At 42.7% G+C, this 12,296-nt stretch overlaps 1 protein-coding gene across 1 annotated transcript in view; it reads right to left on the bottom strand.

Moving 5' to 3' along the window:
* OXR1 (oxidation resistance 1) overlaps positions 1–12,296 on the bottom strand; it is a 472,825-nt gene that overhangs the window by 93,348 nt on the left and 367,181 nt on the right. The window contains 1 exon segment of the mRNA XM_039522142.1: positions 9,124–9,276. Coding sequence (XP_039378076.1) covers positions 9,124–9,276 — 153 coding nt within the window.

Here is a 12,296-nt window from a genome sequence, read left to right as displayed (position 1 = left end):
TGACTTTTATTACTTCAAATAACCTTTTAAACAGTATGCAACTCTCAACCTTAACTGTAGCAGACATTCAGAAACTTGGGATTCCCCTGCCTCATGTTAAATCATGGCAAAAGTTTAAATTCATCATTCAATACTACACTTTGCTTTCTGTCTCCTAGCCAGGTTTTGACCCATGACAATACTTTGCCTTTCACCACACACTACAATCTAGCTTTCTCCGTGGCTGCCTGTACAACCAGGGAGTTAGGTACTTGGCGGGAGAAAAGAAGTTCAGTCCCTTTGGCGGGACAAACCAGTGTCTCACCTTCTTAGATGTGTGGGCACATGATGCTGGGGTATGCCAGACCACTCAGTCTGGTTCCACAATGGCCTCATTAACCAGGAGCACCACCTTGCTTGGATCTGTATGCTGCAGAACAGCGAGGAGCCAGTGCTGGGAGTCCTGAACTTCATCCAATGCTATATGGAGATCATTGACTATCCTCTGAAGTAGTTCCTGGTACTGCCTATATTTCTCAGGCAGAGATGGTGAGAATAGAGTGACAGCTTCATTAGGAGACAAGGATGAGGTTCTTATTAAGGCTGTCAATCGCAGTTAACTCACATGATTAACAAAAAAACTAACTGCAATTAAAAAAATTAATCATGATTAATTGCACTGTTTAATAAATTCAACCGTATTCTATTTAATATTTTGGATGTTTTCTACATTTTCAAATATATCGATTTCTATTACAACGCAGAATACAAAATGTACAGTGCTCATTTTATATTTTTTATTACAAATATTTGCCCTGTAAAAATGAAACAAAATAGAAACAGTATTTTTCAATTTATCTCATACACGTACTGTAGTGCAATCTCTCTATAATGGAAGTGTAGCTTACAAATGTAGATTTTTTTTGTTACATAACTGCACTCAAAAACAAAACAATGTAAAACGTTACAGCCTACAAGTCCACTCAGTCCTACTGTTTGTTCAGCCAACTGCTAAGACAAACAAGTTTGTTTACATTTACAGGAGATACTGCTGACTGCTTCTTATTTACAATGTCACCTGAAAGTGAGAACAGACATTCCGATGGCACTTTTGTAGCTGGCGTTGCAAGGTATTTACGTGCCAGATATGCTAATCATTCATATGCCCCTTCATGCTTCAGCCACCATTCCAGAGGACATGCTTCTATGCTGACGACACTCATTAAAAAAAAATGCATTCATTAAATTTGTGAATTGGGGGAGAATTGTATGTCTCCTGTTCTGTTTAACCTGCATTCTGCCATATATTTTATGTTATAGCAGTCTTGGATGATGACCCAGCACATGTTTGTTTTAATAACACATCCACAGGAGATTTGACAAAACGCAAAGGTGGTAATATTGTGAGATTTTTAAGAATAGATACTCGACCCAAGGTTCAAGAAACTGAAGTGCCTTCCAAAATCTGAGAGGGATGAGATGTGAAGAATGCTTTCAGATGTCTTAAAAGAGCAACACTCCGATGCGGAAACTACAAAACCCGAACCACCAAAAAAGAAAATCAACCGTCTGCTGGTGGCATCTGACTCAGATGATGAAAATGAACATGCATCAGTCCGCTCCACTTTGAATGGTTATCGAGCAGAACCCATCATCAGCATAAACACATATCTTCTGGAATTGTGGCTGAAGCATGAAGGGACATATAAATCTCCAGCCCATCTGGCACATAAATATCTTGCGATGCTGGCTACAACAATGCCATGAAACACCTGTTCTCACTTTCAGGTGACACTGTAAACAAGACATTGGTTACAATTTGCAGGAGATAATGCTGCCCAACTTGTTTGTCTGAGCGATTGGCTGAAGTAGGACTGAGTGGACTTGTAAATTCTAAAGTTTTACATTGTTTTATTTTTTAATGCAGTTATTTTTTATACGTAGTTTTACATTTGTAAGTTCAGCTTTCATTATAAAGAGACTGCACTACAGTACTTGTATTAGGTGAATTGAAATATACCATTTCTTGTGTGTTTTTTACAGTGCAAATATTCATAATCAAAAATAAAGTGAGCAATATAGACTTTGTATTTTGTGTTGTAATTTAAATCAATATATTTGAAAATGTAGAAAACATCCAAAAACATTTAAATAAATGGTATCTATTATTGTTTAATCACATGGTTAATCGTGATTCATTTTTTTAATAGCTTGACAGCCCTAGTTCTTATTGATACCTGAAGATTCACATCAGTGTTCTCCTCCTTGTACTCTGACAGATTCAGTGGATGCAGCATTGGAGAGTTGTGGTATAATTCATGGATGGAGATGGGGCACCTTCCTGAGGGCTCCAAGGGCCCCAATAAGGCCAAAAGGAGGGACTGGATGGGAGGGACCCCAGGATATCATGTACCAGCAGCCCCTGGGAAAGTCATATCTGGCAGGATGCTGCTCAGATCTGACTGTCTGTCAGGGCTCAGCTTTTTACTAGGAGATGATGGACCAGTCAGAGTGTCCGACTCAGTCCAAGAACTGCTCTCACTCCGTTGGTTGAGCCGACGGTACCAGAGGGTGGGTATTCCTGCCTGGGAGTTGGAGAGGAGATGTCCTAAGGTCACCGATGCAGTTTCATCCTCCAGTGTGGCAATATCCCTCAGGAGGAATGGGCCGGAGAGGAGACAGAGGGCAAGAGAGCAAAACATCCTTCGGTGTAGTGTAGGTGTCTGTACAACCCAGTGTTTGGGGCATTCTGACAGTCAGGACTGATGGCTAGGATGCATCTTGGGAAGTTGTAATGGGGCAGTCTGGTTGGAGCTGGTACATGTCCGTCCTTGTGTTTCAGAGCTGAAGCTATTCACAATACTGATTGATCCATTTTCTTATAGGCTTTACCCTCCAGTATGGGGGTCTTTAGAGGTCCTAGAGCCATCAGATCTTCACACAAAGGCCTGGATAGGCTCAAGGAGGGATCCCTTCTTTTATGGGCAGATCTGGACAAGGATCTGTCTTTGCAACTATGAGAGTGCTTCCTACAGTAACTCCTCACTTCACGTTGGAGTGAGCTGGGAAGGGGGGGTATGGAACCAGGGTGGACTGGCAGCCCCCACCCCATCAGCTACCCTAAGTTCCCTGTGTGGCAGCTGCCCAGCAGGCTATCAATTGTGGAGCAGTTCAGCTGTCCCTCCCCTCACTACCACCATGTGCTGCTCCCGCCCTCTGTCTTGGAGCTGCTCCCAGGAGCCTTCTGCTTGCTGTGCAGAGGTGGGGAGGAAAAGGGGTGTTACTGTCAGGGTGTCTCCTTCCCCCCACTCCTGTACCCCGTCTCTGCAGAATGGTGGGGGACATGACAGGGCTCAGGAAGGAGGGAGCTTGCTGGCAGTAGCTGCTCTCTCAACTTGCTGATCTACTTAAAAAGGCAATGTACTTAGAGTGCGGTCAGCATACTGTAAGGGGCAATACGAGTCTCTCTCTCACACACACACACGGTGTGTCTCTCTGTCTCTCTCTCTGCCATGCTGTCTCTCCTTCCTCCATTCGTGCTGCCTTGTAGAGTATGAGGCTACATTAACAACATGTTAACCCTTGAGGGCTCAGCCAAGTACTAGTTCATCATTTAGCAGTAAAGCATTCCTTGGGAAATATCCCACCCTCTGACTCCACCACCTAAACCAGGCTTCACAATCATTGCTGTTTGTTTAAAACTTATGGCAAAAAAAAAAAATTCCATGAAACCTTACCCCCTCCCCCATTTACATTAATTCTTATGGGGAAATTGGATTTGCTTAACATCATTTTGCTTAAAGTAGCATTTTTCAGGAACATACCTACAACATTAAGCGAGGATTCAGAGTAGCAGCCGTGTTAGTCTGTATCCTCAAAAAGAACAGGAGTACTTGTGGCACCTAAGGGTACGTTTACACTTACCGGGACGGTCGACGCGGCGAATTCGACTGCTCGGAGTTCGAACTATCGCGTCTGATCTAGACACGATAGTTCGAACCCCGGAAGCGCTAGTTCGAACTCCGGTACTCCACCGCGGCAGGAGGAGTTGCCGGAGTCGACCTTGGAGCCGCGGAGTTCGCTTCCGCGGCGTCTGGACGGTAAGTAAGTCGAACTAGGGTAGTTCGAATTCAGCTACGTTATTCACGTAGCTGAATTTGCGTACCCTAGTTCGACCCCCGAGCTTAGTGTAGACCAGGGCTTAGAGACTAACAAATTTATTTCAGCATAAGCTTTTGTGGGCTACAGCTCACTTCTTCAGATGCATAGAATGGAACACACAGACAGGAGATATTTATCCATATACAGAGAACATGAAAAGGTGAAAGTATGCATACCAACTGGAAGAGTCCAATCAATTGAGATGAGCTATTGTCAGCAGGAGGAAAAAAAAAACTTTTGAAGTGATAATTGAGATGACCCATAGAAGGTGTGAGGAGAACTTAACATAGGGAAATAGAATCTGACATCAGGAATCATAACATTCAAAAACCAGTGGGAGAATACTTCAATCTCTCTAACTACTCAGTGACAGACTTGAAGGTGGCAATTTTGCAACAAAAAAACTTCAAAAACAGACTCCAAAGAGAGACTGCTGAACTCGAATTAATATGCAAATTAGATACAATTAACTTAGGTTTAAACAGAGACTGGGAATGGTTAGGTCATTACACTAATTGATGAGTCCTTAGGCTTAGCAGCGGAGACTCTGCTACCAAGCTCATGCTCAAAGGGACACTGCTCATCTGATGGGTCCAATATACTGGGAGGGGCCAGGGGGGACGATGACTCCCTAGCCCAGATCAGAGCATGGCCTCAGACTTCCCTGTAAGGTGTTTCCTTAATCAAGGCTCAGGAGCTTTGTGTGTTTGCAATGGAAATAAGCAACAGATGTTGCACTTTGCAGCAATAAACAGTAGAGACAGCATTGGCAATCATCACTCACAGAGAAGGAGCAATGGCAGGAGACAGTTCTTGAACCTGGGACTCTGGGCTTAGTTCCAGACTATAGGGAGGGGGTCCCCCTACACGAGGAGATCTACTGCACATGTGGTGGCCTATGGACACAGCTTGTTAGAATCCCCAGACTCTGGCACATGGCATGCACGCACACGTACATGTGGAATACATGTAGGGACCAGCACTCAAAGAACTTTAAGTTAGATAAGCACACACATCTAGATATGTCATTAGCGAGGACGCAAACAACCCATTTCTTCAACACCTCTACCCAAACTCTAATTCAATAAGAAAAGTCCATAAAATCAATTCTGGTGGAGCAACACACTGAACAAGACTAAGAGGGAGACTTTCAGTAGTGCCTAAGGGATTTAAGAGTACAAGTTAGCTAGACTTGTGCTCCTAAATCCCTTAGGCACTACTGAAAGGGACCCTCTTCCATCCCCCAGACAACAAAAGGGAATTTTGGTTCAATATGGAGAAATAAAGATTTTATTAGAACAAACCACCTATCAACTCTGAAGGTTTCCCATTTGGAGGAAATGCTTCAAGATGCCAAAAGAGAGGGTTTAGAATTTAGGGTAAAAATATCAAAGAGCAGAATGTAGAAATCTAGAAGCATGGACTTCAAAATAAATGGGAGGCTTGAAAAGTTCATGATTAAGTCTACGATTTAATCACAAGTATTTTTAGTAAAAGTCACAGACAGGTTATGGGCAAAAAACAAAAAATCCTGGCCAGTGACTTGTTCATGACTTATACTATAAAGACCCCAATAGAATCTTGGAGGGAGGGGGGAAATGGTTGGAGGGGTGGGGCCCCAGGGGGGAGCCCGCAGCACCTGGGGGAGGAGCCTGCGGCACCAGTGGCGGGGACCCTGGGGGAGGGGACCATGGCACCAGTGGCCGGGGGGGGGGGGGGAGGAGGAGAGCCCTGAGGGGCTCCCCAGCTGCTCCTGCCAGAGAGTGAGTGAGAGTCTGAGTGTGTTGGGGATGGGGGGCGCAGGGGGCCAGCGGCTGCTCCAGGACGGTCTTCAAGGCCAGCTGCCTGGGGCCACCAGAACAGCGGCCGATGCGGCTAGCACTGGATGTTGGGGATGTCCCAGCAGCAGCTGGCACGGCTGGCTGCGAGGCCACTTAAGAGGCTAGTTGCAGAGCCGCTCCAGCTGCAGCCAGTGTGGCTGTCCCCAGGAACACCTGAGCGGTGGTCCCCAGGGCTAGCTGCTTAGCTGGCCATGGGGTCAGCCACACTGGCCGCTGAAGATGTCACGGAGCCCTATTCACGATGGATTAACTTCATAAGAGGACGATTACCTAGTCGTCTTTTTAGACATGACCACAAACACGTGAATTGTTTCTGTAAACATGCCTGTAACATGGACTTTGGTGGGCTGCATGGCCTACTCGTTAATGTCCACCCACTCTCCTGAGGACAGTGACAGGGGAGCCTGAAGACCACCCACTCCATCGGGTCCTGACCAAGAGACCTAAGAGGGTTAAAGTGTTTGGCCTCTGAGTTACCCTCTCTGGGCTACTTCCTACTACTGCTTTCCTCCCTCAGCTTCTGGTCCCAGATAAGGAAAAAAGAAAAATGAAAAAGAAACCAAGCCATCAGCACCAGCCAGGCTCAGCATATTATTCTCTTCCCTCAGAGAAGCTTTTCTGGCCCCTTTGTCAGAAGACTTCAGGGTAGGTCTGTACTCCTCCCCTCTAAATTGGATTGCTCCCTATTCAAACCTGTCTCTCCAGTTGGAGCATGCTCTGCAGGGCTACCTGTGCTCAGTACCATCCTTTAACCCTTTCCGGCCCACTGTGGGATTTGTGTACCCTATCACAATGCCCTTATCCTTTTCAAAATAGAAAAAACGTATGTCTATAAGAGAGGGTTGGAGAGGTAGATACGTTGGAGGGTAGGGATAGGGTCCAGAGTGACCTAGACAAATTGGAGAACTGGGCTACAAGAAATCTGATGAGGTTCAACAAGGACAAGTTTCAAGTACTGCACTTAGGATGGAAGAGTCCCATGCACTGCTACAGGCTGCTAAGCAGCAGTTCTGCAGAAAAGGACCTGGGGATTACAGTGAACGAGAAGCTGGATAGGAGTCAACAGTGTGCCCTTGTTGCCAAGAAGGTTAATGGCATATTAGGCTGCATTAGTAGGAGCATTGCCAGCAGATCGAGGGAAGTGATTATTCCCCTCTATTCAGCACTGGTGAGGCCACATTTGGAGGACTGCATCCACTTTTGGGGCACCCACTACAGAAAAGATGTGGAAAAACTGGAGAGAGTCCAGCAGAGGGCAACAAAAATGATTAGGGAGCTGGGGCACATGACTTATGAGGAGAGGCTGAGGGAACTGGGCTTATTTAGTCTGCAGAAGTGAAGAGTCAGCCTTCAACTATCTGAAGGGAGGCTCCAAAGAGGACAGAGTTCGGCTGTTCTGTGGTGGCAGATGACAGAACAAGAAGCCATGGTCTCAAGTTGCAACTGGAGAGGTCTAGGGTGGATATTAGGAAACACTATTTCACAAGGAGAGTGGTGAAGCACTGGAATAGATTACCAAGGGAGATGGTGGAATCTCCATCCTTAGAGGTTTTTAAGGCCTAGTGTGACAAAGCCCTGGCTGGGATGATTTAGTTGGGGTTGGTCCAGCTTTGAGCAGGGTGTTGGACTAGATGACCTCCTGAGATCTCTTCCAATCCTAATTTTCTATTATTCTATTACATGAAATCAAAGCAATAAAGAATAGCAAAGTAACTGGGTGATCTTTAGGGAGTAACTTGAATAAAGAAGCAGGGGTGTTTTTTCCTTTTGAATGGAAAGTTCATAACCAACACCTGCAGTTCTCACTCTTCCACCTGAGAGTATGGCAATTCGAAAAACGTACTTTAGAGAAACCCAAGGAAAAGATAAGAGCTCAAAGCGATAGCCCATCAATTTTGAGTCCCACCTATGAGAGAGGACCAGGAGTGAAGTAAACCCACTGTGTACCACACTGGATTACGAGCAAAGACAGCTTTTTTTTTTTTTTTGGTACGCTGAATACAGGTCCACACTATGAAAATTTTGCCAGCATAGCTAAGTCATTCAGGGATGTGAGGAGGTGCAAGCAATAGTACTTAATATAGACGCAGTTATACTGGGCCAAATTTGCTAGTATACATTATTTCACTCAGGGACTGCTGGAAAAAGATATACTGGCAGAAGTGCAGTTTGGTCTGCATCAGCTGAGTCCACACTACCAGTGCTTTGCTAATACACTATACTGGTATAGCTGTATCAACTAAGTGCTCCTAGTATAGGCCTGGATTGAGGACTAACAGAAGCTTTATCTATAGCCCAGAAGGTTGAAAGAGCATACTGAGAAAACAACCAAAAAGACTTTGAATGCAAGCTGAATGAGTTGCCTCCATTAAGACATAAAGCACCTCAGACTCCCCAGGACTTGTTGATCCACTTCCTAGACCCATTCATTTCTGGTGACACGGAATTCTTCATTAGTGGACTTCCCTGAAGGCTTTGGAGGAAGATCTCAGTTCCTAGTAGATCAATCAGTTGCCTCCAGCATACTTGGACAGAGCTCCAATGCTTGTGAACTGGGCTAAAGCTTATCAGACTTCGGGACATTTGCTTCAGAAGACATGCTCTAACCATGCAAGGGACTTTTTGCTATCCTTGGGATACTGCTATTGCATATGAGATTTTAATTTTTTTTTAATATATTTTACACACACACACACACACACACAGTGGATGCAAAGACTATTTATAATCCTAACAAACAAACTTAAACCCTAAATTTTAAGGCAACAAAAAAATATGTACTTAAAGACAAGTACATATATACTGTCATCAGAGCACAACTAGGAAGCCAACCTTAGGGACTGCTAGTATGGGAGGGTTATACAACCTATATGTCCTTAAGGCATGTGCAGACACCTTACAATGTTGCTACAAGGCAACCTGTCACAACTAGTTGCATTATACATCAGTTCTCTTGATTAGCCGAGGCTAAAGAGTCTGGAAATCTAGAGAGAATGCTTAGGAAAAATGTATGAAATAAATAGCGGTCTATTACAGTGAAGTGAATTACTTGTACTTCCCATTTTACAAAAAAAATAAAACTTGAAAGTTTATCTAAAAACATACAGAATGGTTTAAGAGTTAGAGTGAGGAGTTTAAGTACCTTGCCATAAGTCATGTACTTGCAATTAATTTTGAGAAATTTTTCAGTAAATGCTTCTTCCTCCTCTGATGTGGATGATACCACTCTTGCAGGACGAAAACATGCATAAGCTGGTGAAGCAGCTGCCTCTTTTCGATGGAGCCCATCTGGATCCTACAAAAGAAAAGGCATTGTTTTCCAGAGTACAAAAAAAAAAAGAACACTCTCCTATGATCCCTGTACATTTACGTATGCTTCACTAGTTTCTTAGTTCAACATTTAGAAGTCATCTACTTTTCATTCCAAGAGCATTTGGCAAAAAAAAAAACAACAACTGAAATCATGGCTCCCAATACATTCATTTGAAAAACAGACCAGATATAAAAGGGCCAATATCCTCAGCTAATGGAAATCAGCATAGTTCCACTGAAGTATAGCTTGACTTCAGCGAAGCTATGTTGACTTTTACAACCTGAAGACCTGACCATAACTATCAGGCAATGAGAGCAGACAGTGTAGTATTTGAAATGCCCATGTTGTGCAAAAGGTAGATGAGAGGGAAACTGTGTGTATGATTTCCTTCTGACTTCCATGTCAAAATAAAGTTATAATTGCATGGCCAAACTCTGCCCTCAGTTACTCTTCTGCAACATGAATGAAGAAAATGGGAGATCACAGATGTAAGCTAGAGATGTGTTTGGCTCATGGGATCTATATATAAAACCAGTGAAAACAAAGCTAGACTTTCAGATCCTAGTCTGAGGTTGCAGCACTCGCAGTTAGGAAAAAGACGGTGTAAGTCTTAATAACTAATCACATCTACTACAGAAGTGATTGACATAAAAACATGGAACCCCACAGTGGACAATTTTTTAAATAAAATGGCAGCTTCGGACCTACACCAGGACTATTTCTTAGTGCATATATACAGAAACAAGATGGGGGACTCTGTTTCAACCCTACATTACTCTTAAAACAAAACTAAAAAGCAAAACACTGGAAAATACTCATGTTTTAAACACTTTTTTTGGCAGAAAAAAAAACCCTGCTATTTTCAGTTACACTGACTAGCAGGATATTTATGCTCTAGGACAGGGGTCGGCAATCTTTCAGAAGTGGTGTGCCGAGTCTTATTTATTCACTCTAATTTAAGGTTTCACATGCCAGTAATACATTTAACGTTTTTAGAAGGTCTCCTTCTAGAAGTCTAATATATAACTAAACTATTGTTGTATGTAAAGTAAATAAAGTTTTAAAAATGCATAAGAAGCTTCACTTAAAAATTAAAATAAAAAGCAGAGCCCCCTGGACTGGTGGCCAGGACCCGGGCAGTGAGTGTGCCACTGAAAATCAGCTCACGTGTCGCCTTTGGCGCACGTGCCATAGGTTGTCTATCCCTGCTCTAGGACTTCCATCTTCACTTTGGTTCTCTGCTATCCCACTGTGAGATCTCCATTACTACTACATTTAACTATTGGTACCATGTAGCACGGAGGTGTGGCAGATGGTTAGCTAGCTGTCAGTTCATTTTGGTTTTTCACCTTACTTTAGGGCTTGTCTACAGTTGGAAGGTTATCTAAATACATAGTTATTCTAGAACAGCAATTGTAAAACTACCAAGTGTTGGCAAGCCCACAGGCTAAGTTTCTCAAGGCAGAATTCTTCTCTCCCCTTCCTCCCCCCCACCAAATGCCATGCATCTTTATGGCACTGTATAAAAACCCCTCAGTATCAGTTCTCTCCAACTCAGAAGAGATATAGTAAACTGTTTTCAATCATTTATAGTTATTTCTAGATCACATTTTCCCCAAGCAAAGCAAAACTAGATTAAACAGTGATAGTGGCCAAATGAGACATTGTAGGAATGGTGGGTACAAAGTAGGCAGACATGCTGGTGGAAAAATTTTGTATTGCTTCCAATTACTGACATTTCTCCTCTCTGATAATTAGTTTAAAACTGCTGCTCTGAAAGATCTCTTAAAGTACTAGATTCATAACTGCTATTCAACATTATCCAAAGTGGCATTTCAAGTTTTCAGAAGCTATACCGTCTTTATTAGAGCCTCTTTTGCAATGGTTTATCAGATTGGTAGATAGGAACCCATATACACTGTGTGTCCTTGCACTCTGCCCTTCCAGCACAATCCCAAAGCAGGTTCTCATAACCATGTTTGAATACAAATATTAGCTTCAAGGCACATCGCTAGTATACACAATATAAGTCACAACTTTACAGAAAGCTGCAAGTACTTGATATAATTAAAAAGTAGGCTGATTTATTCACTGTAATGTTGAAGAGTGATTCTGTGCAAGTCACGTGGAAATTCACTCCCTCCCTTTTAAAATATTGCTTAATTTTTAAAATAAGCCTTCTGACTAAGATACAGACATTCTAACTGGTAATCCCAATTAAAAAAAAAACCAAAATGATCACAGAATCCACTTACCATGGATAAGCTAATTGTTTTTAACAAATCCTAGTGATTACTGTACCTTTTGACTCCCACGTTCAGATGAGCAAATAACCTCTCAAAAACAAGTAGGATAACAACTGTTTCTTAGCACATACAGGACATTCTGACAGTTAGCCTTACAGTTGTGTGTCCTGATGCGGAGGACACAGTTCTTTTTCTTTCACTTTTGAGTGATTTATTTCTCAATCTGTCTGCTGAATTCATCTCTCTATTCTAATTTTTCTAAAATGTTATTCTTAGAAGGAATAAAAAGTTAGGAATGTCTTTTTGTAGATTTTTCCTTAGTTTTACAGTATTGCAGAATTTTCAGTTTCCTAGAGAAGACCATTCATGACTGCATAAAAAAAAGAGTAAGGGGACGTAAGAATTTGATAACTGGGAAGAGGGTCTGCAGCCAGAGAGAGGAGTAGTATTAGGAAGCTAAGGAGGAGGATGAAGAGGGTCAGAGCTCTAACATTCACGGGAGAAATTGAAGTTCTGCCAACTGGAAACTTTGTCCCAGAGTTTCACTTTTAGCAAAAATTAAGATTCAGAAATTTAAAAACTGCTTCTGTTGCTACCTAGAAATCTGGCCAGTTCCCACTACTATATAATCCTTCATCACTCATTATCAGACTAGAACTATTCACCAAATCTTAGTTTTGCCACTTTGCTTTGTTTTCTAATGGAAACATGCACATGTATTTTTTATTTCTATGTCTTTATTAAATATGTACTAAA

Source organism: Mauremys reevesii, linkage group 2 (genome assembly GCF_016161935.1).
Source record: "Mauremys reevesii isolate NIE-2019 linkage group 2, ASM1616193v1, whole genome shotgun sequence".
Taxonomy (NCBI): Eukaryota; Metazoa; Chordata; order Testudines; family Geoemydidae; genus Mauremys; species Mauremys reevesii.
The sequence above is the reverse complement of the archived record's forward strand: the minus strand, read 5'-3'. Positions and strand labels throughout refer to the sequence as shown.